Source organism: Rhinolophus sinicus, chromosome 4 (genome assembly GCF_057876585.1).
Source record: "Rhinolophus sinicus isolate RSI-liver-muscle chromosome 4, RSI-T2T, whole genome shotgun sequence".
NCBI lineage: Eukaryota > Metazoa > Chordata > Mammalia > Chiroptera > Rhinolophidae > Rhinolophus > Rhinolophus sinicus.
The window spans coordinates 118302874-118329630 of NC_142504.1; the positions used below are offsets into that span (position 1 = coordinate 118302874).

Below are 26757 nucleotides of genomic sequence, written 5' to 3' on the forward strand. Positions count from 1 at the left end.
TGCATCCGCGAGCGGTTTATTGATTTAAAGTCACCATATTGGCAGAGCCTTGCGTGCTCCACACCTGGCACATTCGGTCACCACTGCCATCGGTGACATTTTAGTTTAAAGGCAATTACTGCTACAGACATCTGCCTTCATTTTTTAAAATAAATGTTTTAAAAGCATCTTTCAGGCCAAAGAACTAAGCAGGATCCTCACTGAAACATTCAGGAGTTTTTCAGGAAAACTCAGGAGGAGGAATTGGCTTCAAAAGCTTCTCACCGGCCATCGCAGGGACGCCCCACTGGCCACAAGGTCCTTCTCGAGCTCTGGCACTGAGAGCCACCCCTCCACCCAGCAGAAGGGAAAGCGATGCCTGTGGGAGCCACACGGAAACATCTGGAACGCCTGGCTTTTCAGGGCCTGGGAGCTGGCACAGGGCTGCTGGGCATGGTGGAGACACTCATGTAATACTGAAAGGGGGGACAAACGTGGGGTGCCTGGTGTCAGGCCAGAGGCCCCCACACAGCCAGGTGCAGCAGACATGGAGAGCGGTGCACAGGCAGGAGGACAGTGAGCACAGACCCCCTCACCAGGCCATGGCCCATCACCCTGGAAGTCACTTGAGGCCCGGGAGCTGCGGAGTGTGGGTTCGGGGCTGCGACAGGGAGGCCTGCCTCACCTGTCCCCGTCCCGGAAGATGGACATCACGTCCATGTGCTGCAGGAGTGTGCGTTCCCAGAATGAGGGGAAACGCTGCACGTGCAGCCCTCCTGGGGGTGGCTGTGTGCGTCTGCTGGCCCAGCCCTGGGCCCTCGGCCGTCAGGGATCTCACGTGCACCCCCAACACCCGGCTGCCCCCTCTAGGACTCGTGGAAAAGTTCAGGCTCTGATTCAAACCCCCTGAGCTTACTCTGGCCAGTGCCCGCCTGACACGGACCGGGACTTGTGCCCTCACCCCCAGGGAGGAGGCCAATGTAGCTGCCAGGCCGAGGGCCAAGGCCCCGTCCTGAATCCTGGGGGGTGGCCGCGTGCAGGTGGCCCTGGAGAGGCCAGCTCCGGCCAGATGAACGAGGGCATTGGCCCTGTGTTGGTGCGTTGCCCTCTCATGAGGCTGGGCACACCCTGGACCCGGCCGTTCCGAATGCCCTTGCCGCTGAGACTGCAGGCCCTGCGTGCTGGGCTCAGGGTCACACACACTGGATCCTGGGGCTCCTAGTCACCCGTCTCGGGCCCACGGTCGCATGTCCTCATCTGCCGGGCTGCCTCACAGCGCCTTGGCACTGGTGGGGTGCACCGTGTGGGGGGCAGGCTTTGGGGGGTGGCGGGAGAACATGTAGGCTTGTGCCAGGATGGCCAGGTCCACCAGCACCTGCAGCAGGCCGCACACAGAGAACTGCAGGGGCGCGCCGTTCAGCAGGAAGTACGCCGTCTTGAAGGTATCGCCGCTTGTCCACATGAGCACCATCTTGATGCTGTGGAGACACAAGCCCAAGTCAGGGGCATGTCAGGGGCACGCCTGGGATCAGGGGGCACCCCTGGGATCAGGGACATGCCAGGAGTGAGGGGGCACGTCCAGGTCAGGGGTCAAACCCGGGGTCAGGGGTCACACCCAAGGTCAGGGACATGCCCACAATCAGGGGGCACACCCAGAGGTCAGGGGACACCCAGACCCCAGCCTGTCCCTCCTAACACCCCCTAGACCTACCTGCAGCGTCCTGTGCTGACACAGATGCCTCAGACCTTCCTCCAAGATACCTCCCCGCTGTCACCTCCCACTGCTTCCCAACCCCCACCTCCCAGGGGCCCTGCCCTGAGCTTTCTGTCACCTCCTCTCTTCTGTGCACAGAGCTCAGGCACAGAAGAAAGGAGTCGCCTCTCAGGCTGATCCCAGAATCATGGTGTCTGACACCCCAGGAACCAGCACAGCCCGCCCACCCTTCGTATCCACTGCTTCGTCCACACTGCAACCGGAGTGGAGTACATGGCACAACACCCAGTCCCCACTGCGAACTGTCACTACAGAACACACTCCCCCTTACCACCTAGACGCTCAGCCAAACCCGTTTTGCAATCGCAGGCACACTGGTCTCCACACTCACAGGAAGTAAATGGACTGCCCAGTTTTATTGGAGGTTCCTTCTGGAACCTTCCACACAAAGACGCATCTGCATTTATCTCTTCTTAGGTCTCCAGCTGATGTCTGACTCCTAAGTCCTTTCCCGAAGTTGGACTCACATATCCAGTCGCACACGTGCTGGCACTGGGGAGCCTGGGGGGATCAGACCCAGCCCCTGAGAGCCACCAGGGAGGTGGGTGGGAGAATAGCAGGAGCTGGGCTGTCAGCTCCCCTGAGAGCCACTGGCTGCCGTCCAGGTCAGTCATGCGCCAGGCGGCCACAGTGAGGAGGACAGCCAGGGGCTGTAAAGGGGACATGTTGTGACCTGAGCCAGATCTGACAGGTGTGGCTCCGGGCCTGGTTTGCTTGACTAGAACTGAGGGCTCCCGTGTGAAAGGCAGCCCCCCCACCCCATACCCTCATGTATGCATGCGTCAGGAATGGCCACATGTGCAGAGAGCTGCCAGGACCCAACCCCATCCCAAAACAAGAGATGGCCTGCGTGGCACCCCTTTCATGGAGGAGGAAACTGAGGCACAGAAAGGTGAAGGGACTCACCCAAGGGTACATAGCTGGTGCTTCTCGGGGGAGGAAGGGATGGGGTGGGACGGCTGGAGCTGGAACTGGGTCCCAGGACCACCTGTTGCCTGTCCTGGCGCTGCCTGCCTGGTGCCTGCCTGGTCAGTGTCCCCCGGGGCCCTGAACGCACAGGTGCGCACTTCACTCTGGCAAGTGCAGATGTGAGGTCATTGCCGGAGCTGGGCTCTGCCTGACACACAGGAACATTTTTAGCTGCTCAGACATTTCACCTGGCCTTGGCCCTCAGTCATCTATTGCATGGGGACAGGAATCTGAGAGCCTGGCTGGGGCCCCACGACCAGACGCCTGTGTGAAGGATCGGGCGGGGGGCAGGGGCAGAGCAAGTCAGATATTACTGCAGTTCTTCCCGCCCGGGCCCTGAGGCTCTGCTCATCAGAGGGAATGCCCTGGTACGTTGGGCAGGGACACCCCAGACACATGACAACTACCTTGTTGGCACCCTCTGGTCCCCGCAAGACTGCGCGGTGCCCTGCTGATGTCTGCCAGACTCCAGGTACTCACTCCACACGTCTCCTGGGACTTTAAACAAGATATGAATTCCCATTCTTCCTTGACATGGGCTGTTATGTAACCCTCAACCTCAACAGTGATGCGAACGAACAAGTGGGCACCTCAGAGGTTCTGCTATGGCTGCTCAACATGCCAGGGACGTGCTAATGGACACTTAGTTTGAAACTGGGCCACTGCAAGGGGCTGGGCCTGGCCCTGTCTTCGTGGCGGGAGTCCCACCAGAGGAAGCCCCGTCCTCAAGTGAGGAAATTCAACCAGCACAGGGCCCGACAGTATAGACAGCCCACCCCCGGAGCACAGAGAACTCTGCAGATGGGGCTAGTTTGGGTGGGAGGGTAGATTGTCACCTCCCAGGCCCCAGGCTGCGTTTTCCCAGCTCAGGCTGGTGGCCTGGGAGTTGGACACCCTTTTCTAGGTCCCCAACTCCAGCTGCCACCTCCTGCACCTGGCCTTCCCCCCTAACCCCCATTAAAATCCCAGCTCCCATGACCTCATTCTTGGCTCCAGCATTTTGCCTCCCAACTGCGCTGCCAGATCACTATTCCTAAAATACCTCTTGCCTCATCCGTGGCCTGTCCGGCAGCCTAGAAAGCCCCTCCCAGACCAGAGCCCGGGAGCCGAGAGCCAGATGCCTGTGCCTATCCCAACATCCCGCAGGAGGCTCCCACACGTCGACCCCTGCAGGCTGCCAACGCACCCGTCACTCCCGCCTCACAGCCTGCCAAGACCTTGCCGTGCTTCCCACCCACCCAAAGTTCCCCATAATTCAAAATCCACACATCCCAAACGAGTATGTCTTTGTGACCCTGGGTTAGACATTGGGTTCTTGAGTATGACACCAAAAGCACAGGCAATTTAAAAAGGACGCATGGGACTCCATCAAAATTAAAACCTTTTGTGCTGCAAAGGAAAACATCAAGACAGGGCAAAGACAACCCTCAGAAGGGGAGAAAAGATTTGCAAATCCCATATGTGAAAAGGTTCTAGTCTCCAAAGTAGCTAAAGAACTCTACAACTCAATAAAAAGACAAACAACCAAATTTTAAAATGGGCAAAGGATCTGAACAGACCATTCTCCAAAGAGGTACAGATGTCCCACAATGACATGAAAAGATGCTCAGCACCATTAGTCACCAGGGAAACGCGAATGAAAACGCAAAACCACAGCGAGGCCCCACTTCACATGCACTAGGACGGCTGGAACGGTAAGCAGTGTTGGTGACAATGTGGGGAGATTAGAACCCCATACACAGCTGGTGGGGACGTAAGATGGTGCAGCCACAGGGACAGCAGTCTGGCGGTGCCTCAAATGATTACACATCGAGGGACAATGTGAACCAGCAGTTCCTTTCCAAGAGAAAGGAAAACACACGTCCACACAGAAACTTGCACACGAATGTTCACAGCAGTGCTGTTCACAATCGCTAAAAGTGGAAACAACTGGGGGCGGCTGGATGGCTCAGTTGATTAGAGTGCAAGCTCTTAACACCAAGGCTGCTGGTTCGATTCCCACATGGGCCAGTAAACTGCGCCCTCTGCAACTAGATTAAAAACAAAGACTTGGAGCTGAGCTGCACCCACCCACAACTAGATTGAAAAAAACAACAACTTGACATCCTGGAAAAACACACTGTTCCCCAGTATTCCCCAATAATTAAAAAAAAAAAGTGTAAACAACTGAAATGTCCGTCACTGAAGAAGGGATACTCAAAACGTCCTGTACCGTATGACGGGACATTATTCAGCCTTCGAAAGGAAGGGGGCATGGAGACATTGTGTATGGATGGAATTATGCTGGAAACAGGCACAAAAGCCCACGGACTGTGTGATTCCATTTATATGAAGTGTCTGGAACAGACACACCCAGAGAGACAGAAAGCAGGTCAGTGGTAGGCTGGGGCCAAGGGCAAATGGGGCGTGACTGCCAATGGCACAAGATTTCTCTGTGGGGTGATGATGTGTCCTCAAACTAGAGTCATGACAGTAGCACAGCTCTGAACGTGCACTTTACTTGGGTGATTGAATGATGAGTTACATCTCAATGAAGATATTTTAAAGAGTTCCAGGGCTTTTGTTGAACCCTAATTATGCCAGCCCTCCTCTTTACTGAGCCGCTGACTGGACGGTGTATGCGCACGTGTGTGTTCGCGTATACACACATGCACATAACCACACACGTCGTGTAGAACATCCTCTACTCCCACAATTACCTGGCCTGTTAGGGGTCGAGGAGGCAGAGAGAAAAGCACCTGGGGGCTGCCAAGTGAGGCAGACGTTACCTCGGGGACACGCTGCCCACATCCCAAGGAGCCATCACTCCAAGCTGCTGCTCTAGAGTTCAAGTGCAAGGCCAGAGTGGGAGCAGGTGAGGTGGTTCCCGGGTGTGGCCGCCAGGCACGAACACTGAGTGTCCGGCTGGGACTAGGAATGCTGGCATGGGCAGCCCGGAACTGCTGCCCCAGAGAGGTGGGTTCAAATTCTGCCCAGCACAGCCACAGTGGGTGGCCTGCGCCTCCTGTCCCCCGCCACACGATGGCTGTGACACGTGCCACACACACATTCACACACAGACACACAGCAGCCTCCCTCCCGCTCATTACCTCCTCACGTGCCACAAGATCACAACCAGGGCCTGTAGTGGGCGTCCGCTGACGCCGTCCTCTGGAGCATCGGCAGTGACATTGTCCTGCATTCCTGGTGCCTCTCTGTCCCCTCCCCACGCTGGTTTCCACCTGGTGGGCCTTCTCTGACCTGTCCCACCCACCAGGCTCTCCCAGTTAGGTGCCAGGGCACAGTCTTCAGGTGCACGAAACATGGGGGGAGGGCACACAGCCATCCCACAGAATCTGCCTGCATCAAGTTGGTAGAGCGACTTCAAAAGCGCCATTGCTTTTTATTACTGGTTCAGAAGCAACGAATACTTAATATGTTATATATTAAAAGGAAATCATTCAAAATATCTCTTACAGTTGCTTCAAGGCAGTAAAAGCGTGTGTGTGTGAATACGTGTGCACATGACTGCACACGCGCATGCACATGTCCAATGAGTGTGAGTATATGTACACAAGTGGGTGTGTGCACGAGCGGGCATGTGTGTATGTGGGTGTGTGCACGAGTGTGCGTGTGTGTGTATGTGCTCATGTCCTTTAACACGTTCTGCAAGGAGGATAGTGAAGCGAGTGTACTTAGGGAAGAATCCACGAGTCCCTTCCCATTCACACCCCCTAGTGGTCTTCTGTCTGAAATGGACTTGAGGCCGAGTGTCCCAAACCAGATCCAAGGAGGCATTTACATCTCCCATGGCTCCAGTCACTGGTACTAGTTGGTCCGCAAAAAAAGAGAGAAAAACTTCATGCTGTCATTTTTCAGGCTTCTGTTCCTTTCCATAAGTGCTTGTGCATGTGTGCACACATCTTCAACACACAATTCTGAACAGGAGATTATTTACCAGGAAGCATACACACTCCCTCAAACTCACTCTTCAACCTGCACAGAGACTCAGCTTCTCACTTTTAAGGTCATAGAGTTAGATTGACTGACCTCAGATTGCCACGCTATTCTGGGAGCTGTGATAGAAAAACTAAGCAAGAAAGCCTCAATACAGAAACTCAACAACATCATAAGCACAAAGAATCTAATAGAGGACATTCTACTCAACAATAGCAGAATACATATACTTTATAAGTACCCATGGAACACATACCAAGACAGACCATGTTCTGAGCCATAAGACAAATTCCAACAAGCTTAAAAGAATTGCAATCATACAGAGTGAGTAGTCTAAACATAATGGAATCAAATTAGAAATAAATAATGGAAAGAAAAAATATCTCTAAACACAATTATACATCACACTTTTAAATAATCTGTAGGTCAAAGGGGAAGTCTTAAAGGAAATACACATGCATAGTTATGAATGAAAATGAAAATGAAATGACAAATTTGTGAGACACAGCTAAAGCAGTACTAAGAGGGTATAGCACTAAATGCTTACATTAGAAAAAAGAAAGTCACACTAATCATCTAAATTAAGATAAGAACAAATATCAATGAAATTTAAGACAGAAAAATCAACAAAACAAAGCTGATTCTCTGAAAAGATTAATAAATTGACGAACTTCTAGAAGAGAGAATATATAAATTACCAGTAATGGAACAGGAGATATCACTCCCGACCCCGCAAATATCAAAAAACAAGAAAGGAATAGTATGAAAACTCTACACACTTAAATTTGACAACATAGATTAAATGTACCAGTTCCTCAAAAAGCCCATTCTACCACAGCTCACCCAATATGAAAGAGATCATTTGAATAACCCTTGAACTAGTAAGGAAATTGAATCCATAATTTAAACACTCCCAAAAAAGAAATATCCAGTTTCAAATAGTTTCATCACAGAATTCTAGTAAATGCTTAAAAAGAGTTAACATCAGTTCTGCACATTCTTTTCCAGAAAACAGAAGACTTGTCAATTCATTTTATGCATCTAGTGTTACCTTAATACCAAAGCCAAAGAACTACAAAAAAGGAAAAACTACAGACCAATATCCCTCATAAATACAGACACAAAAATCCTTAAAATATTAGCAAGTAGAATTCAACTATTTGTTTATATTTGTTTATACACATCTACATGCACACATACACACACCATGACCAAGTGAGCTCTATTCCAGGGAAGCAAGGCTGCTGCAACACTTGAAAATCATCAATATAATTATCACTGGCTAAAGAACAAAAATCATATGATCATGTCAGTCAACGCAGGAAAACCATCTGACAAAATCCAACACTCCTTTAATATAAAAAGTTTCAGAAAAACAGGAATAGAGAACTTTCTACACTTAATATTACGCCTAGTAATGAAACACTGGATGTGCTCTCCTCACGATCAGGAACAAGCAACCAGTCCACTATCACTGCTCTTACTCAATAGTGCTGGAGAGCCTTTAGTGCAATAAGGCAAGAAAAAGAAATTAAAGGCCTACAGATCAGAAAGGAAGATATAAAACTGTCCCTATTTACACATGATTATTAACATAGAAAATCCAGGATCTACAAGAAAATGAAAACTAATGTGTTCAGTCAGGTGACTAGATACAAGATAAACATACAAATTAACTGTATTTCTGTATACCGGCAGTGAACATGGAAAATGAAATTAAAAACGCAATACCAATTACAATCACTCAGAAGCAAATGAAATACTTTGATATAAATTTAATAAAACATGATGTACTGGATGTGTATCCTGACAGCCCAACTCACAACACCCCCGGGACCAGGCTGCCTCTGCACACCTCTGTACTCGGCACAGCCTGCTGGGCTCCCGTCCCTGCTCCCACACTCAGCACTTCCCTCCCACTCCGAGGCTCAGGCTCCCAGACCCTGCAACCCAACACATTATCTGCTTCATGAGGGGTCTCAGTATCTGCTCACACTGACGATGCTCACACATCGGGAGGTCCAAGGCCCAGGGTGGTCAAACCTGACCTGCTCTGGAACTGGCAGTTTTACAAATATAACTGAAAATAGAGCAGCCAGATTTGTACAATGGTTTTTACCCAACATGTGGGGGGCACACTAGTGCCAATAGGCATGGCAGGAGTGACACACGCTCCTACCTCATGCCCTCCGTGGACTGGTGGCGGTGGTTACGGTACAGCTGCGGCACTCCCAGCATGGCTTCAGTCAGCACAGCCAGGAAGCCCAGGGTCTCCACAAACAGGACCGAGTCGATGGACAGGTATGTGACGTAGCCTGCTACACCCGTGAAGGCCAGGACACACTGCACATAGTCCGCAAAGCTGCTCCAGTGCCAGAAGTGGTGAGGGTCGAAGTCTAGGGCAAGAGGGAAAGAGAGACATGAACTCCATGTGCATGTCAAGGTCAGCATGAGGAGAGGGATGTGAACTGAGTGAAGAGGTCAAGGTCAGTGTGAAGAGAGATGTGTGAACTGGGTGAGGAGGTCAAGGTCAGCATGAGGAGAGGGATGTGAATTGGTTAAGGGAGGTCAAGATCAGTGTGAAGAGAGAGACATGAACTGAGTGAACAGGTCAAGGTCAGTGTGAGGAGAGGAGTGTAAGCTGTGGGGCTCCAACTGACATCAACTAAGGCACTTGTGAGGGCACCTTGATACAAATATTAACTCAACATAAATGATGCTAAACCCTTCAATCATCCTAAACCAGGACTGATAATTAGCATAGTGCAAGGTCACACCAGAACCTCTGGAATCTCTTTCCTGGGTCAGAACACCCATTCTTCCCCTCCACAACTTTAGACTGTTAATAATGTGTCTCCATTTCTTTAGATGCAAAAGAGGAATAATGTTACTAATAATGATTTAGTGGTTAAATTAGTGAATCTTATGAATCTTATAAAGTGTCCCACCCATGATAAGGGCCCCGTAAAAGTATATAATTACTATCACTACACTCTTAGTTGACAGAATATTATCATTTGTCCATAGATGTGTCCTGCAGAAACCAAAATCAGAAGCACTCACAAAAATCAGCAAACTACAGGAAGTTCACAGGCTTTGGCAGATGGACATGGCCAGTCCTGGGGACAGAGGCAGCTTCGGGAAAGGTCAGGAAAATGGAGGGGTGTGACACACTTGACCCTGACCCAGCACTTAGATTGACAGGCTCTGGAGCCAGGTACCCCGTCAGGAAAAAGGCCCAGCAAGGGTTCCAGGTGTGGGCGAGGATATGAGGTGTCAGCATTGGCCATCCCGGGAGCTGGGAAGTGCCGTAGGGGGAGGGGAGGTGTCCAAGCTGCACAAATACACCCTGTCCTCCCAGCCCTCCAGATCTAGGCCCCCCAGCAGCTCCACTCCCTTACCCCATGTGAGAATACTGCCAGCTTCTGAGCTAGAAAGGGAGAGTACGGGTGGGGACTGGATAAGGGGGTACACGTCTGCAGGTCTGAGGCCACACCAGAGTGGGTGTCACCTCTCACAGCATGGCAGGGTGTGAGCCACTTGTGCTTCGTGAAGAAGCCCCAGCTGCAGATGGGGGCATCCTGAGTGTGCTGGGGGAACCGGGGACACAGAATTGGGGGCAAAACCAGAGGGGTTCCAGACAGAGGTCACAGGAGGCGGCGTTGAGAGGAAGAATCTGACCTGGCTGAGGTCCCTGCTCTGTGTTTGCGGAGAGAATGTGGTCTGAGCTGAGGAACGCGGGCCAGGACAGGGTGCACATGGACAGGAGAACTGAAGAAGCAGGGGAAGGTCCGGGGACGTAGGAAACTGGGTCTGACGTCCATCTGTTGGAAGCCTTTCTATTTTAGGTTCTCAAGGAGCAAGTCAAGTGGCAAATGACTAACAAAAATCCTTATTAAAAAGTTGTTGTGTGGGTGGTGAACACACAATGGGATTTATAGATGATGTAATGCAGAACTGTACACCTGGAATCTATGTAATTTTACTAACAATTGTCACCCCAATAAATTGGGAAAAAAATGTTACTGTGAAAAGACCGAAATTGGGGCTGGCCCGGTGGCACAGGCAGTTAGAGCTCCATGCTCCTAACTCCGAAGGCTGCCAGTTCGATTCCCACATGGGCCAGTGGGCTCTCAACCACAAGGTTGCCAGTTCAATTCCTCGAGTCCCACAAGGGATGGTGGGCTCTGCCCCCTGCAACTAAGATTGAACACGGCACCTTGAGCTGAGCTGCCATTGAGCTCCCGAATGGCTCAGTTGGTTGGAGCGCGTCCTCTCAACCACAATGTTGCCGGTTCGACCCCTGCAAGGGATGGTGGGCTGTGCCCCCTGCAACTAGCAACGGGAGCTGGAGCTGAGCTGCGCCCTCCACAACTAAGACTGAAAGGACAACAACTTGACTTGGAAAAAAGTCCTGGCAGTACACACTGTTCCCCTAAAGTCCTGTTCCCCTTCCCCAATAAAAAAATCTTAAAAAAAAAAAAAAAAGAAGACTGAGGTTGGACTCTTATATGACCATATGCACAACTTAACGTAGATCAAAGACCTAAATGGAAGAGATTATAAAACTCTTAGAAAAACAAAATACAGGGAGAGCTTCACACGTTGGATTTACCACTGGTTTCTTAGATATGACACCAAAAGCAGGCAACAAAAGAAAAAAAATAGGTAAATTGGACTTCATCAATATTTTGAACTTCTTTATTTCTAGGGTGCTCTTTGACATGGGTGTTGGCAGTGATTTTTTTGGATTTGACACCAAAAGCAAAGGCACCAAAAGCAAAAATAAACAAGTAGGACAACATCAAACTGAAAAGCTTCTACACAGCAAAAGAAAACAATCAGCAAAACGAAAGGCAACCTACAGAGTGGGAGAAGATACTTGCAAACTATCTCATAGGAGCTAATATCCAAAATATACATGGAACTCATACAACTCAATAGCAAGAAAACAATCTGATTTAAAAACGGGCCAAGGATTTAAATAGAGCTTTTTTTGAAGAGGACATACAATGGCCAACAGGTGCATAAAAAAACACTCAACCTCACTGATCATGAGGAAAATGCAAATCCAAACCACAATGAGATGTCACCTCACACCTCTTAGAATGACCATCATCACGAGACAAGAGATAAATGTTGGTGAGGATGCAGAGAAATTAGAACCTCGTGCACTGTTGGTGGGATTGCAAATTGGTGCAGCCACTGGGGAAAACAGTGTGGAGTTTCCTCAAAAAATTAAAAATAGAACTTCCTTACAATTCCACTTCTGGGTATACGCCCCAAAGAGGTGAAAGCAGAGTGTCAAACAGACTTTGCACGCCTGTGTTCATAGCTGGACTGTGAAGGCACCCCCTGCTTACAGCCCTGCCCACACCTCTGCTCTCTGAGGGGCACACAGGCCCCGGGCAGGCAGTGATGTGGCTTCACAGACGCTGGGAGGGCACTGGTGCTGCGTGGTGCGTGGCCCAACTCTGCCGCTGCCACCACGGGGTGGGGGTGGGGCCAGCACAGCAACTGGATGTTAATGCTGGTCAACCAAGGACCCATGTCTCAGCTCAGTGTCACCCCAGGCAGAAAAGAGTGACAGAGCATGGCCACCCCTGGGCAGGGACAGAGGAAACCACGTCCAGCCGCACCAGGTCCTGGCCTGGCAGGTAGTTTCCAGCCATGCATCCTTATTGAGCTCCAAGCCAGACCCTACTGCCTCCTGCAGTGTAAAGTCAGCTCTCTGGCCAGCAGTCTTGCAGCACTTGCGTGTGGTGGTCCCCATAGGTTCAAATGTGTCCTGCTCCCAAAGCAGCGAGAGAATCCCCACCCCCACCCCCAACCGCAGCCCCCACAACCCCCCACCCGGCCCAGGCAGCACTGGTGGAGGACAGCTGGCTCCCCCCAGTGGCAACTCGCAGTGGCCATGGCAGCGACCAAAAACCACTGGGGATAGTGGTGTGGTGTGGACCCCAAGCGACCACACGAACAGCCATGGGGCCTCCACGTGCTCCACTTTCAGGAGCGAGACCACCCTCGGGATGGCCCCGTCCTCAGAAGGCCAGGAGACACCGAGTGCGGAGGGCTCAGACCATCTGGACGTTCTGGTCTCACAGAAGCTGCCTGCGGACCCCGAGCTCCTGTCCCCTCCCAGGGGGCAGCTGAAAATGCCCAGGGGATTCCTGAAAAGACCACCACCCAGGGAACGGAGGGGCTTGCCCACCAGGGTCCATGGCAAGCACGGTGCCAAGTAACTTGGGCCCAGCGAGGAGCCAGGGGCCAACAAGGGGGACGGGGGGGAGGGGGCATGGCCGCCCCGTTGGGGTCCCAAGGGAGTGTGGAGGGGGTGCAGCTGGCAGAGTAGCGGGCGGAGTTGACATCCAGGCACAGTAGGGGACACCCCTGTGCTACGGTGGCGCCTGGTGTTAACAAAGCTTCTGGGCTCCTCCCTGCTGCTCACTGCTGCATGGCCATCTGCCTAGTGACCCAACCTCTCTGTGCCTGTTTCCTCATCTGTAAAGCAGGGGAAATCACAGTCCTCTCCACAAAGTTGACGTGAGAATTAAATAAGCAATTTCACATGAAACACAACAGAGCCTGACACATGCTGAGTGCTCAACATCAGCTGGGGCAACGCCGGTCTGTCCCCCACCCCGTGGCTGAGCTCCCCTGGCCGCAGCTACACGGGTGACGGTTACATTTCTCTGGGATGAAAGCTCACCAACTCTCAGTCCCACCGAGCCCAGCAGGGTACCCTCCTCGTCCCATTTACAGAGAACCAAACCCAGTGAGGCCCGGGGACCCCGGCGCTGGCCCCTCCCTCCACACCGCCTCAGTCGTGCGGGTCACCCTCCCACGCAGCACAATGGCCCCCAGGCTCTGCCCTGGTCACCATCCTCCCTCACAATCTGCAGTCACACCTCCTCCCATGGCTGGCAGCGGCTACATCAGGAGCCTGGACCATCTGTGGGGGCAGGACGCAAGGAGCCACCTGAGGACGAACCAGACTCAGGGGCAGAACAAACAGGTTTATTCACTAAATGAAGCGGGAAGCCCTGTGTCCTTGCTGCTGACATTAAACACAGGAACACAGTGAAAATCTGAGGAGGACAGCGCTGTATATACTTTCAAAGTGCCACCTAGAACTGGATTAATCCCAGGGGGAGGCGGGAGCTCGAGGCCGGAGGCCGCGACGGAAAGCAGCCCAGGGACCCCAGGACGCGGGTGGACTTGACCCTTGGAAGCATGGGTCAGAGAACTGCTCCCGCAGAAAGGAAACGCAAGGCGATTCTGACCAGATCCTCGCCCACATTAGGAGAAACTGGTGACATGAGCTGGAGTCACGCCAGGAAGTGTCCGCCTCTCTGGCCAAGATGTCGCGTGAGCTCACAGGGTGCACGGCCCTGCTTTCAGGAAGTAGAGACGAGCATGTTTGGGAATCATCACGCATGGAGTCAGAGAGAAAAACAGTGGAGAAAAGTCAACACCAAAAGTTGGTTCTTTGAAAGAAAATCAATAAAATTGGCAAGCCTTTAGCTAGAACAGGGGTGTCCAAACTGCGGCCCACGGGCCAACTGCGGTCCGCAATCCATTGTTAATTGGCCCGCAGCAAATTCCCAAAATATATTTAGTTTACTTAAATAAACCAGGGAGGCAATACGTACTTCACCTCGAGTGAGTGGCCCGGCTGTTTGTGTATTTTACCGCATATGGCCCTTGGTAAAAAAACGTTGAAAAAAGTTTGGACACCCCTGAGCTAGAATGACCAAAAGAAAAAGGAGAGCAAGGAGACTCAAATTACTAAAGTCAGCAATGAAGAAGGACCATCACTACCAACCTTACGGGAATAAAAAGGATTATAAGGGAATGCTAAAAACAGCTATAATTCAACAAATGAGGTAACTTAGATTAAATGGACGGATTCTAAGAAACTATGAATACTAACTCAGGAAGAAATTGAAAATCTGGGTAGACTTATAACAATAAAGAGATTGAATTAGTAATTTAAAAACTTCCCACCAAACATTTAAAGAACTGATAAGCTCCATGGGTAATAAAGGAGCCCTAAAGCCGCACTGCACTGGACAGTGACCAGAGCCAACAGTTCTGTAATACAATCATCAAACTAAGAGACTAAAATCAATTACTATTCCAAACACAAAAGAGAAATAATTATGTAACGAGAGGTGCTAATTATTACTACAATGGCAATCATATTACAACATATAACTGTATCAAATTAACATGAAAACCTTAAATTTACACAATGTTGTATATCCCATACATCTCAATTTAATTTTAATTTATAGTTGATACCAACCCTTCAAAAAGTCTTCAAAACATACAGCAAGGAAGGAACATTTCCCGTTCCCAACTTGTTTTATAAAGAAGGCCCATGCTAGCTAGCCGGGTACTAAAAGTCATCACAAGAAGAAAAAAGATCAGTATGTCATGTACTTGGGCACAAACACTGACACATAACACCTGCACATGGAATCTAGCAATTTCTGAAAAGGATAATACCTCCTGATTCAAGGGGATTTTTCCCAAGAATGCCAGCGTGGCACAACATACACAAATCAATCAATGGGATACAGTATAGTAATAGAATAAAGTACCAAAACCACATGGTCATCTCAACAGACACAGAAAAGCATCTGACAAACGTCACCATCCTTCCATGAAGGAAACACCCAACAAGCCCAGGGTGGCGGGTGGTGCGTAACCTCACCCAGGGCGTCTACGTAGAATCTACTCCTTCAGCAGCAAAAGACTAAGTACCTTGTTCCTAAGACCAGGTGATACAAGCATGTCCACTTCCGGAGAAGGGGAATTAGGCAAGAAAAAGAAAAGGCATCCAGATTGAAAAGGAAGAAGTAAACTCTGTTTGCAGATTACAAAATCTCGTACACAGAAAATCCTCAAGTATCCACTGAACAGCCATTAGAACTAATAAATGAGTTCATCAGAGTTGCAGGACACAAGATCAATCTGTGAAAACCAATTTGATTTCTACAAAGTAGCAATGAACAATCCAAAATTAAATTAAGAAAACAGTTCCATTTACCATAGCATCAAAAAGAACACTTCAGAGTAAGTTTAACAAGAGAATTCCAAAGCTTGTATGTACTCTGATCATTCCTTTCATCCTTCCTTCGCTCCCTCCCTCTCAGACACAGGAGCTCCTCCGCGCTTGACAACAGCTATGGTTGGTTAGTTTGCTGGAGTCGTGGCCACACTCAGTGAAATGAGTCACGTGCATGTCAAGATGCCAGCACAGGTGAAAGTGATGACAGAGAGGAACAAAGCTGCAATGAAATGAAACAAACATCTCAGGGGATGGCCGCATGCAGTGTGGTACATACCCAGATATGACCGCCTGGGGGCGACTTTGATTTCTTCTTCCTTATCTGCAGCTACATTTAAAAAGAGACAGAAACAGAATGGAAGAAAAGACAAAACAGATGGGTTTTAACACTGATAAGCAGCGGGGTCTCCCAGTCCTTTTTGCATTTCTTTTTTTAAAAAAAACTGGAACAGAAAGACCATAAGATTTTGGTTTCTGTGCATTAGGAAGTCTACTTTTGAACTATTTTTCACCAAACCTACCCCCTTCCAAAATAAGTGTTTAGAGGAGGGGGAGGAAATTTGGGGCCAAAAGTGAAGTCACCACATTTTCGTTTAACTTCTCAGGTCAGAGGTGGCATCAAGCCCACCGCATGTCCACTGAGCTGACGGAAAGAGATCCAGTGGACTCTGCTTCCACTTTACCCCAGAAACACATCTGTGTGCAAACTTGGGCTGCTGTCCAGACCCAGGGTCAAAGCCTGCAGACAGCTGCTGAGGAGGCTGCGAAATGCATGGTGCGAGGAGAGCTGGGATGACACAGCACATGAGAGGCACGGAGACGACGCTACAAACACAGAGGTGACTCAGCCCAGGAGCCCTGACATCAGGGCAATGATTCAATTCTCAGGCACCTGCTCTCCCCAGCCCACCCCCAGCTGAGACCTCCTACTGTGCGCTGTCCCCAACAGCAGCCCAAGTCCCCAAGACACAGCCAGAGCGCCCGCGGGGGGGTCTCTGACGGCAGGTGGTGACCAGAAGAGTGAGACTCAATGAGTCACTGTGATCAGACAGCGGAAGGGGGAGGATCAAAGGTTGTGTCCTGCCCCAGGCAATGTGGACTCTATCTGAAAATGGAAATTTGCAAGTGGACAGCTAACAGTAAACACCAGACAGTGGCCAGGACAGGACGGCAGTGCAAGGTTTCAGGGCAATGTCCCCTCACCCGCCTCTCTCCCCAGCACCACCCCTGGTCTTCAGGGGTCTGCCTCCCTGGATTTCTCAGCGTTCTGCTTCTATTTCTCTGACTGAGACCAATTTCACCATTCATTGGCACCTCCTCTAAAGAACAAGGTCCCAAAAGGGGGAGGAAAGGGGCAGGGTGGGGGAGGGGGTGCAGGAGAGAGCTCAGCTCAGGTGCTTGCAGCTCAGATGCGAACAGACCGAGTCCCTCCTCTGAGTGGCCAGATCGTGCCACTCAGTGTGATGAATGTCAGTGTTGGCAGCACTGGACAGAGTGGGGGGCGCAGGACACGGCCAGCGGCCAGCAGGGCTGGGTGAACGGACGGGCTGGGCCCCGGCTTCCTAGCTGGAAAGCAACCTGATCAGACCTGTGTGGTAGAAAAGCATGTCTGTGGGCCAGCCTAGAGGAGAGACGTCAGGAATGTCCTCAGCAGCGCCGGCGTTCCGCAGGTCTGCGCTGAACACTCTGCAGGCCAGGCCCACACTTCCCTCAGGACCTCATTGTGCCCCACCGGGAGGCGGCGTCCTTGTCCCCCGATTGTGGGTGGGCCTGTGGCCACTGCTGTCTGCAGAAGTGAAGCTGTATGATTCCCAAGATTAGATCTTTAAAAAGACGCAGCGTCCACCCAGTTCTCTCTGACGCACCCTTGAAGCTTGGGCCGCAGGCCACAAGAGGAGACCACATGTGGACATCCCAGCAGAGGCCCACTAAGGTGCCCACTGACAGCCGGCACCAACCCAGATAGGTGAGCAAGGAGTGAGTGACTGAGAGACAGGGGAGAGAGAGGGCGGGAGGAACCCGCGAACAGCCAACTGACAGGGCTTCCCTGCCAAGCTCTGCCCAAACTGCAGGCTCCTTCTCATTCAACTTGTCGGCAGAATGGTTCCTTGTGGCTGGAGGACTGAGGTTCCGCGCTCTTGCTGGCTGTAAGCTGATGACCATCCAGGGTCAGAAGCAGGCCCCACCCACCTTCGAAGCCAGCAACAGGTGGAGACCTCCGTGTCTCTGATCAGCTCTTCTCTTTTCCTCTTCCTGTAAGGGTCCTATGAGGACATCAGGCCACCCCTTGAGGCCCCAACCTTAACATCACAGGTCCCCAGGCGCGGACATGGGGGGCATTTTTGTGCTCACCACATAGACGGTCACTTGCTAAACTTCAGACTCCAAACCTATTACTGGAGATTTACTGTTTTAACTCAAGTGAACGTAACAGAACAGAAATATGCCTTTTGGAAGAATTCACACAGAGCACAGCAAGTCAACAGAAACTGATCAGACGTCCACCATCCCAGGTAGTTTATCCAGAACCCTCCTGAGAGAGGCTGCCGAGGAGGCTCAATGTCCTGCTCACAGTCCCCACTGACGTCACCCCCACCTGCACCCCCCTGAAGACATGCCGGGAAAACCCGAGTGAGGGGAGACACGCCTGCATTTCAGCGAGGTCACAGAAATGTTAAACTGTCACATGCTGCACGCCTGGCAACACGTGCTGTGTCAGGCAACCAACATCATCAGAGCCCACGCCCCACCGCAAACAAGGTCACAAAACCTGGTCTCCTGTTTCAGAGCTGTGGCCCAAGTGTCTCTCCCCGCCAAGGATGAATGCCCTTCTGCAGTTGGCCAGGAGCACCTGTGCCAAAGTAAAGGCAAGGTTCAAAGGGGCACAGGACACAGAGACGGGCAGCAGCCCGAGCAGAAAGCCCTCACCCCAGGAAAACTGAAGGGCCCGGCAGGCACCTCCTTTCAGTAAGGGCCCGGCTTTCTAGGCAAGACCAGCACCATCTCCCCTGTGGTGTCCCCAATCAGAACAGGGGGACAGAATAGATCTGTGGATGAGAGATGGCCTCAACAGGAACAAAGACCAAAACTCCAGGAGCAGCGTAGTCACTTCACAGTTTAAGTGACACTGATTGATCCAGGCTCCGCATCAGAGCTCAAAGCTGACCTACTTTCTCCAAAGACTGAAATTAGCATACATTCCTCTCATTCAAAAAACAGAAGCTACACTGAGGGAAGGAGATAACCAAGAGAACCGTCAGGAATGAAAACGCAGGACAGGGCAAGACCTCCAGGCCACCAGAGTCCCAGAGCTGAGCACACTGTGCAGAAAATGCTCTCTCAGCAACACCTGAGACTGAACACACACATAACTACAGACAAAATCCAAGTGAGAGCTGCCATGGATTTAGTCATTAGAAGAACACCAGGAGTAAGGCACCAGCCCTCCTTTGTGCTAGAAGCCCATCAGCTGAGTGCTCAAACCCAGAGCCTCGACTAGGAAGGAGCTTTCCAAAAGAGAGGACAAAACCAGCAAGAAGCATTTTCTATTTCACGAGTCACCAAAAGTCAAGGCACGCATAGGCGGAGCGTGTGGCCCGTCCTGCCCACTCCAGGCGGGCGGGCACTCAGCTGGGGGCACACAAGCATGGCTTCAGGAGTATTTTTAACCAGGCATGTGACAAAAGTACAGTTAACTGGGCCACTGGGCAACGGGTTTCTGTAACCCGCATACAGTCAGATCCAGCTGCCCCCTCAGGCAATGTCTTTCTCAGACCAGATCAAGCAGGACAGGGGACCAGAGCAACAGGCCTCCTGTTCCGATGCAGAACCCGTGTGTAGTGAGATCAGGTGAAGAACCCTATGCTGAGATCAGTCAATAACTGGCCCAAATTCCAGATGCAAATTTGCCTCGGTTGTACCGCGTTCACAGTCGGCTGTCCGGCTGTCACAGACAGCTGTCCTCCGGGAGTTGAGCTGCTCAGACTAGACGGACTGGAGTGGCTCTCGCTTCACCCACAAACACGAGGCGCACAGTGCTGGCAGATTTAGTGGCCTCACCCCCACGTTGCTGTCACCAACCTGCAAAGAGACGACGCTTGACGTTCAGCTCGTTGGCCACGCGGACTTCGGTGCAGAGCTGCAGCATCGCCAACATGGCGAGGATCATGACGATGCTCTGCCAGAGGAGTGGGGACTCGAAATGCCGCCCAAACCTGCGGAGACACCACACGTCACAAGGCGCCCCACGCCAGTGCCCCGCCAGCCAACCCAGAGCAGCCCGGGGCCTCTCACAGCCATGGTGGCCCATGACTGCCACGGTGGGACAGAGCTAGGAACAGAGGGGTCCTTGGAACAGAGGGGTCCTTGGAATCACGTGCATGGCTCCCCAGGGACCACTGATAGGTAGGAGAAGCCAGGGTTGATGAGCCAGGCCTGGGTGAGTGGGAAGCTGCTGCCAGAAGAGGTATGGTGCCCAGGCTTTCTCCACGGAGCCCAGATGGTGGGGGGGGGGGGGGTTGTGTGCTCTGCCACACACGGGCTTCCACTCACCACACAGCCCCAGGCCTGCTGGCCCCTGACCCATTGCCTCCCCTTATCTCTTCTCTAAAGTGCAGACACTACCCCTAAGACCATCGGGGGACATTCCTAGTCATTTCTAAGAACTGGTCCCCACTGGCTACCTAAGCGATCCCGGAGGTTGACTCAAGCATGGGTAGAGGTAATACAAGGGGACAGTGAAGGTTCTGTCAGGCTGAGGAGGCTGGAGACACTTCCTGAGCAGCGGGCATCACAACAAACTCAGTCACACTGGGCCCTGCCCACCAAGCTCATTCCCAGGCTGAACATGTGCAATTTGGGCCATTATTTGAAAAACACAGTTTGTTTTTCAAATGTTCAACAGAAACAAGTGACTAGAAAAACTGGAGGAAAAACTATCAAGGTTTGCAGCTTCTCCTTGTACCACACCAAAAATCAAATCTAGATGAACTCAATATTTAAGTAAAAATGAGACCATTAAAGTGAAGTGAGGGGCGGCTGGATGGCTCAGTTGGTTATAGTGCACTGCTCTTAACAACAAGGTGGCAGGTTCAATCCCCACATGGGCCACGTGAGCTGTGCTCTCCACATCTAGATTGAAACAACTACTTGACTTGGAACTGATGGGTCCTGGAAAAAAACACTTAAATAAATAAAAGTTAAAAAAAAAAAAAGTGAAGTGAGAGGGAGCAGAGGTGAATATTTAACTGATTTCAAGGTGAAGGCCGGCTAAGCAAGACACAAAATTTCAAAAAGTACAACTTTCCACAAACAATATACAGGGACAAAATAAATATGAAACAAAGTTCAATATCATTAGTAATTCTTAAAAGCTAATTAAAATGGAAAGATACCATTTCTTACTTATCAAACTGGAAGTGTTTTCTGTCTTAAATGCTAACAGTCTGTGTTGGCGGGATGTCATGAGAGCGTCTCCTCCTCCTCCCCTGCCCGAGAATGGGGGTTGGCACAGCCTCTTCTACTACAAACGACTGGGACAGCCCACCTGACAGGTGTGGGGCCTGCTGCCCAGAGAAGCCAGTCAAAGCAGGTTCCCTCTTGGATGCAGTGTGTATGTGTCTCGTCTCCAAGGAGACACACATTGCAGAGAATGTGCAATGTTTCACCAAGTCCACCAAGCAAAGGTCTCTACAAGGACCATCTTCTCTACTTCTTCAAAGTAACAGAAAACAGCTCAAGTGGCAAAGAAGGTGTGCATCTACTTCTCTGTGCCACCGACAACTACGGTCCTTAGTAGCAGAATGTTACCACATCTCTGATAGTGTCACTACATCTCTGATACAGTGTTACCACATCTCAGATACAGTGTCACCACATCTCTGATACAGTATCACTACATCTGATACAATGTTACTGCATTTGATACAGTGTCACTACATCTCTGATAGTGTATCTCTGATACAATGTTACATCTCAGATACAGTGTCATTACATCTCTAATACAATGTTACTGAATCTTCAATGCAGTGTCACTATTTCTCTTATAGTGTCACTACATCTGATATGTTACTACATCTTCACTACAGTGTTACCAGACCTCCAACACAGTGTTGCTGTATCTTTGATACAATGCTACCATATCTCTGATACAGTGTTTTCATCCAATAGGGATGGGCCTTGGGAACTAACTCCATGAATGCATGAAGGTCTGGGTCAGAAGGTCCTGCAACACCATCCACGCACCCTGGCCCCTGCCCTCCCCTTCATCTCTACAAAATCAGAAGCCTATAAATAAATATTAGCTACAAGGCCTCACATAGCCCTTCTCCTGGCTTCTAACACCACAAGGGCCAAATCCCGTACATCAGCATTTTATGTACTAAGATCTGCTGACAGCTAGTTTTGCAAGAGGATGGTAAGGATTATAAACAACAGGAGTTCCCAGTTTCAGAACCCTGGCTTTGTACAGTGCGGTTGGCCTTCCTGCAGACTGCTGAGCAACTCACACGCCTCGCACTGCAAATCTCTGAGTGGCCTCCCAGGTGGACTGGAGCTCTGAGGCCACGGGTCCCAAACAACTCAGGACGTGCACTCTCCAGCACTTCCTAAGACCACCACTGTTCTCCTGTAGAGCCAGTTCCTGTCTCACCTGGAGGGAGCTACCCACAACTACCCACACTCACCTGCACTACCCACAACTCGTATGGTACATTCATGCCATGCTCCCACTACAGTGGAAACCCGGCAGCTGCTGACCCAGTGTCTGGCACATTCCAAACCTCAAAAGCCCATTAAATCAAATGGAGCTTGGAGGGGGACCCAGGAGTGAGAGAGGAATAAAGGGAGCATCTGCCTCACCCTCAGAGCAGTGGGGTCTTGGGACCAGGAGGGCAAAGGTGCACACCTGCACAAGTTATAAATGGAGGCCTGCCTTTCTGCTGGCATGAAATGCAGGGATACTGTGCCCCCACGCCAGAGACCCTCGAGGGGAACCATGCCCTCTGCCAGCCCTCCCTTCATCCCACACATCCAGTCTTCTGGAATGCTGGCTGAAGGCAGCCCTGTGTGTTCCCACGGTAACCACAGAACCCCTGAAGTGACCCGGGGCAGCTCAGGAAGCTGAATGTATGGGGAAGGACCAACCAGATGTGCAGAAACAGACTTGCCAGTGGACAAAGGTTAGAATCCACAAAAGGCAGCCCTCTGAGAGCTCAGGACTCTTTCTCAAAGGCTCAGACCCCACAGTGAAGAGAGAACACCCGGCCCAACCTCCTCAGATGCCAATTAAATCCAGGGGCATGGACAAGATGGCATTCAAGAAACTGGTCTGACTCCTCCAAACAAGATACTCAGATGTAGGTTAGATATTCTATTTTCTTTTTGCAGTTTTGAATGATAAGCATATTGGGGGGAAAGACCTCAAAATGGAACTATTTTCCCATAAGGTAATCCAACCCCAGGCCGTTCCCTCCACTGTGGGAGAAGACTTACTCCATAACTAAAGGGCACGCGGTCCGCACCTGACACAGTGGGCCTGGGTGGCCAGCACCCCCTCCAGTGTGCTCAGAGTGAACAACAGTATTTCAACCTGCATCTGTTCAATCTCAGACTTAAGGCTGTTTCAGAAAAGGGAAGCAACGAGTCATGTCTCACAGGTTGATCTCTGCCCTCAGCCACAGGGAAAAGAGGAATCTTCAAAATGCAGTTTTTCAACTTGTGCCAAACAAAAATAAGCTCCTGCCTACCCTTCCTTGAGAAGTTGGCTGGCCCAGAGACAAAACTCGTGATGTGAAAGATTCACCGACTCACCTTTTAAAAACCCCCGACAGGGGCAAAATTAACACACAGTGAAAGTGAGGGAGGGAGGGCTGGGGCTGGGGCTGGACGACGCAAAAGAGCAGACAGAACTTCTGGACTCCAGAAATTTGCATCATGATTGTGATGGTGATGACGGTGGGGGGAGGGGAATGTACCTCCAAACTCATCAAACTGTCCACTTAGAATGGGTGATTTTAGTTAATGAAACTCATATCCCAATAAGGTTGACTAAAAATCAATGAGCAAGAAAGCACAATTACTCAGACGGGGCCCAAAAGGAGCCAGAAGCCCTAGCCCCCTGCTTCCCGAGAAACCTTCCTGATTATCTGCTGACAAGGGGGGGGGGTTTCCAGGAAGGGAAGTTCCAGACTTTGGGGGTCTTAGCATGAGGCTATGAGAGCTCTCCCCATTTCCTCTGAAAAGTCACTTCCCAATTATGTCTGGCTTCCGCAACTATTAAAATTAACGTCAAGTTCCTCACCAGAATGCAAACGATAAGAGGAAGTTGGGCTGGGAGGAGCAAGAAAAAATAGTCTCTTAAGTGTTATCCAGAAAGCTGACTTCCTATTTAAACATAAAACGCACACACACAACGGAGAAGGCTGAAGGCAGTGCCCCTCCCGGTGGAGGCCTGGGAGCGGCTTCCTGACAGGCTCCAATGTCCCCTCCTGAGCGGCTCCACTGGACACTGGAAAGCCGTTCCTACTGCTCATGGCTTTTTGTTACTCACATTCATTTCTTCAGTTCGTTTTCTCCCCCCTGTCTCACCTCTCTTTCCTCCCCCTAGTCCCCCATCATGCAAATACCCTGAGGGAGCCAGGCCGAGGACAAAGGCCTGGGGTAGGATGTGACTGACATCCTGTGTGAGATTCTCCAATCCTGTTTTCCCTGGGAAATAATCTCATCCATTTTACCAGCTCCTTCTTAAGAAGTACAGACACTTCCACCTCCTGGCTTCACTCAGAAACCCCAAGAGCAAGCCATCTCTCTGGGAGCACCCCCACAGTAAGAGAGCCCCCTACTTACCAAAAGAGTATCCGTAAAATATTGGCCACCAGGAGTACCAGACACACGTAAGTAGAGAAGCCCTCGGCATTCTGAGTCCTCCGGATGTCCCGGTACTGCGGGATATATGGCACCACGCCTCCGAAGACCATGGCCCCAGCTGCCCCCCAGGAAACCAGCTGGTGCAGCGGCACCAAAAGCCAGTCCAAGCCTTGTGCGTCCATTGCGAACACCTGTGCCGCCCTGCTGGCGTGCTGACGTGCACCAGGCCAAGTCCCCTTCGCTCCCACGGGCTCCTGGAACGCGCGTTGACTGTCACCCCCACATGGCCGCCACTACCCTGTGCGATCCTCCGCCACCGGAGCCTGGCAAGAGAGGAGAAGAGATAAAGAACTGGGGACAGGGCCCTCGAGCAGAGGGAGCGCCGCGCTCCGCAGGGACACACGTGAAGCCGAGGCCGCACCCTGGGCACACGTTGGGGCTCACGGCTGGGGCGCGACCCCTTTCTCGGACACGGGCGGCTCAGGGAACCCTCGGCGCGCGCACCGGCCTCCGATGGGGGACAGAGGCGCGGGACGCACCGCCCGGGAGGTGGGGGAGACTCGGTCCTCGGGTTGTGCTCGGTCCGGGAGGGCTGGGTCCTGGGAGGCTCGGTCCTGGAGATGGACGCTCAGTCGGAGGGGGTTCCTGGCGGAGCTCGGACCTGGGTGGACTGGGTCCGGAGGCTCAGTCCTAGGGAGCTTGGTCCTGGGGTCCCGTCCAGTGGCCCCCCCCCTGCACCCCGCGCCCACGCGCAACGCGGATCCCGCCCTGGCACTCACCCGCCGCGCCGGCTCGCGGATACGCGGGGCGTCCGTTTGTCTGTCTGACCAAGCCCGGAGCCCCGCCTCGACGTGACGTCACAATGCCCGGGGCCCCGCCCACGCCGGGCGGGACGCGCGCCGCCGGGTCCTAGAGAGCACAGTCAGGCCGGGAGAGGTGGGGGCGGGGCCCGAACAAGGTCCGGGGACTGGGGTCGCGGCGGCGGCGCTCAGCTCTCCAGCGGACACTCCTCGGCGGTCCGCTCGGCTCGAGTTAGGAGATTCCTGCCTGGCAGGGCCGCTCCTTTATGGCCAGGTGCCCGCGTGGACCCCTCTCTCCACCTGTCCCGGGACAGTGGCCCTGTAGAGGCCGCACTGCGCCGCGAGGAGCGGAGGACGGTGTCCTGTCGCCTCACTGTGGTCAGTGCGAGGCCTGGGGACCCCCGTCCTGGGGACAGGGAGGGTCTGGCTGGGCAGACGACCCTGTCGTGGGGAAGGTCCGGGTGGAGGGACGTGGGGACCAGGGGGAGTGGGTCGCCACCCGCGCGCCCCCAGGTGATTCCAGGGGTCCTTCCAAGCGGTCATTCTCTGACCGGGGGAGTCACGGCCCCCCCATCCTGATCCAGGCGGAGACCCGAGGAGCAGGATTAGGGAGTTTTCAGTGTCCGGGGAGTTTAGCCGGGTGGGGTGGGGCGGCTCACCCGGGAAATGAAGCGCACCGCGCAGCCCGCAGCCTCAGCAGGTCCTCAGAGTGTCCCTTCCACGTCAAGCACTCCAGGCTTAGAGATGCACAGGTGTCTTAGAGGTGTTACTGCTCGGTCTCAGCCACGCGTTCTGCGACGCGAATCAATAGGGTACCCTTACAGACACAAAATAGAAATTCCTGCGGTGTCTCCCGACCAAGGTGAGCCCCCAGGGGCCCTAGGGTTGGTGCTCCGGACAAAGATGCTGGACAGCTGAGGTGCATGGAGCCCAGTGCCCAGGTGATGGGGGCGGCCTGTGAGAAGCCAGCAGCCCTGCGTGCCAGAGCCCTGCTCTGGCAGGTGCTCTGGCAGGTGCGGCTCAGGGACCCCAGGATTCTGTCTGCAGAGGAGCTGCCCTCGGAGCTCCCCTGGCAACCAGGCAGACCCGAGGCACCCCAAAAGGGGAGGCCTGGTGAATGAGAAAGGGTAGCCCCAGGGGCACACACCCCTGCTCCCAGCTTGCGCACCAGAGTCCCCTCCCCTCCCCCAAGGTCTGGCCGCCTGCTTTCTACCTGGTAGGTTCTGTGGGAAATCACAAGAACAGTTACAGCCTTGCCAAGAACAACTCCCCAACAAGCCTGGTGTGGTGGGGGAGGGGCACACAGGGTTCCTCTGTCTCCTCTCAAACCTCTGGGGCAGACCTTAGGTACTTCTGGG

The 26757-nt window shown here is 52.2% G+C and overlaps 1 protein-coding gene across 6 annotated transcripts; it reads right to left on the minus strand.

Moving 5' to 3' along the window:
• SLC66A2 (solute carrier family 66 member 2) lies at positions 1 to 25532 on the minus strand. Of its 6 annotated transcripts, none has more exons than XM_019715795.3 (6): positions 25379 to 25532; positions 24579 to 24922; positions 19815 to 19948; positions 16012 to 16062; positions 8838 to 9054; positions 1 to 1457 (listed from the first exon to the last, which is right to left on the minus strand). In XM_019715795.3, the coding sequence occupies exons 2-6, from the start codon at positions 24779 to 24781 to the stop codon at positions 1250 to 1252; spliced, it is 813 nt and encodes a 270-aa protein (XP_019571354.1). In that variant the 5' UTR covers positions 24782 to 24922; positions 25379 to 25532; the 3' UTR covers positions 1 to 1249. The 6 variants fall into 6 exon arrangements, with proteins under 6 accessions (XP_019571354.1, XP_074195895.1, XP_074195894.1 ...); XM_074339794.2 differs by lacking the exon at positions 25379 to 25532 and adding an exon at positions 25139 to 25372; XM_074339793.2 differs by lacking the exon at positions 25379 to 25532 and adding an exon at positions 25021 to 25372.
• Positions 25533 to 26757: the final 1225 nt, after the last annotated feature.

What these genes read in the sequence shown, in the direction of transcription:
- SLC66A2 (XM_019715795.3), bottom strand. Translation starts at nt 24,781, where the DNA reads ATGGACGCACAAGGCTTGGACTGGCTTTTGGTGCCGCTGCACCAGCTG. An exon ending in CCCCAGGCGGTCATATCTGG is followed by an intron (nt 9,055 to 16,011) that starts GTATGTACCACA and finishes CTCTTGCCCTAG; the next exon opens with ACTTCGACCCTCACCACTTC. An exon ending in CAGTCCACGGAGGGCATGAG is followed by an intron (nt 1,458 to 8,837) that starts GTAGGAGCGTGT and finishes GTGTCTCCACAG; the next exon opens with CATCAAGATGGTGCTCATGT.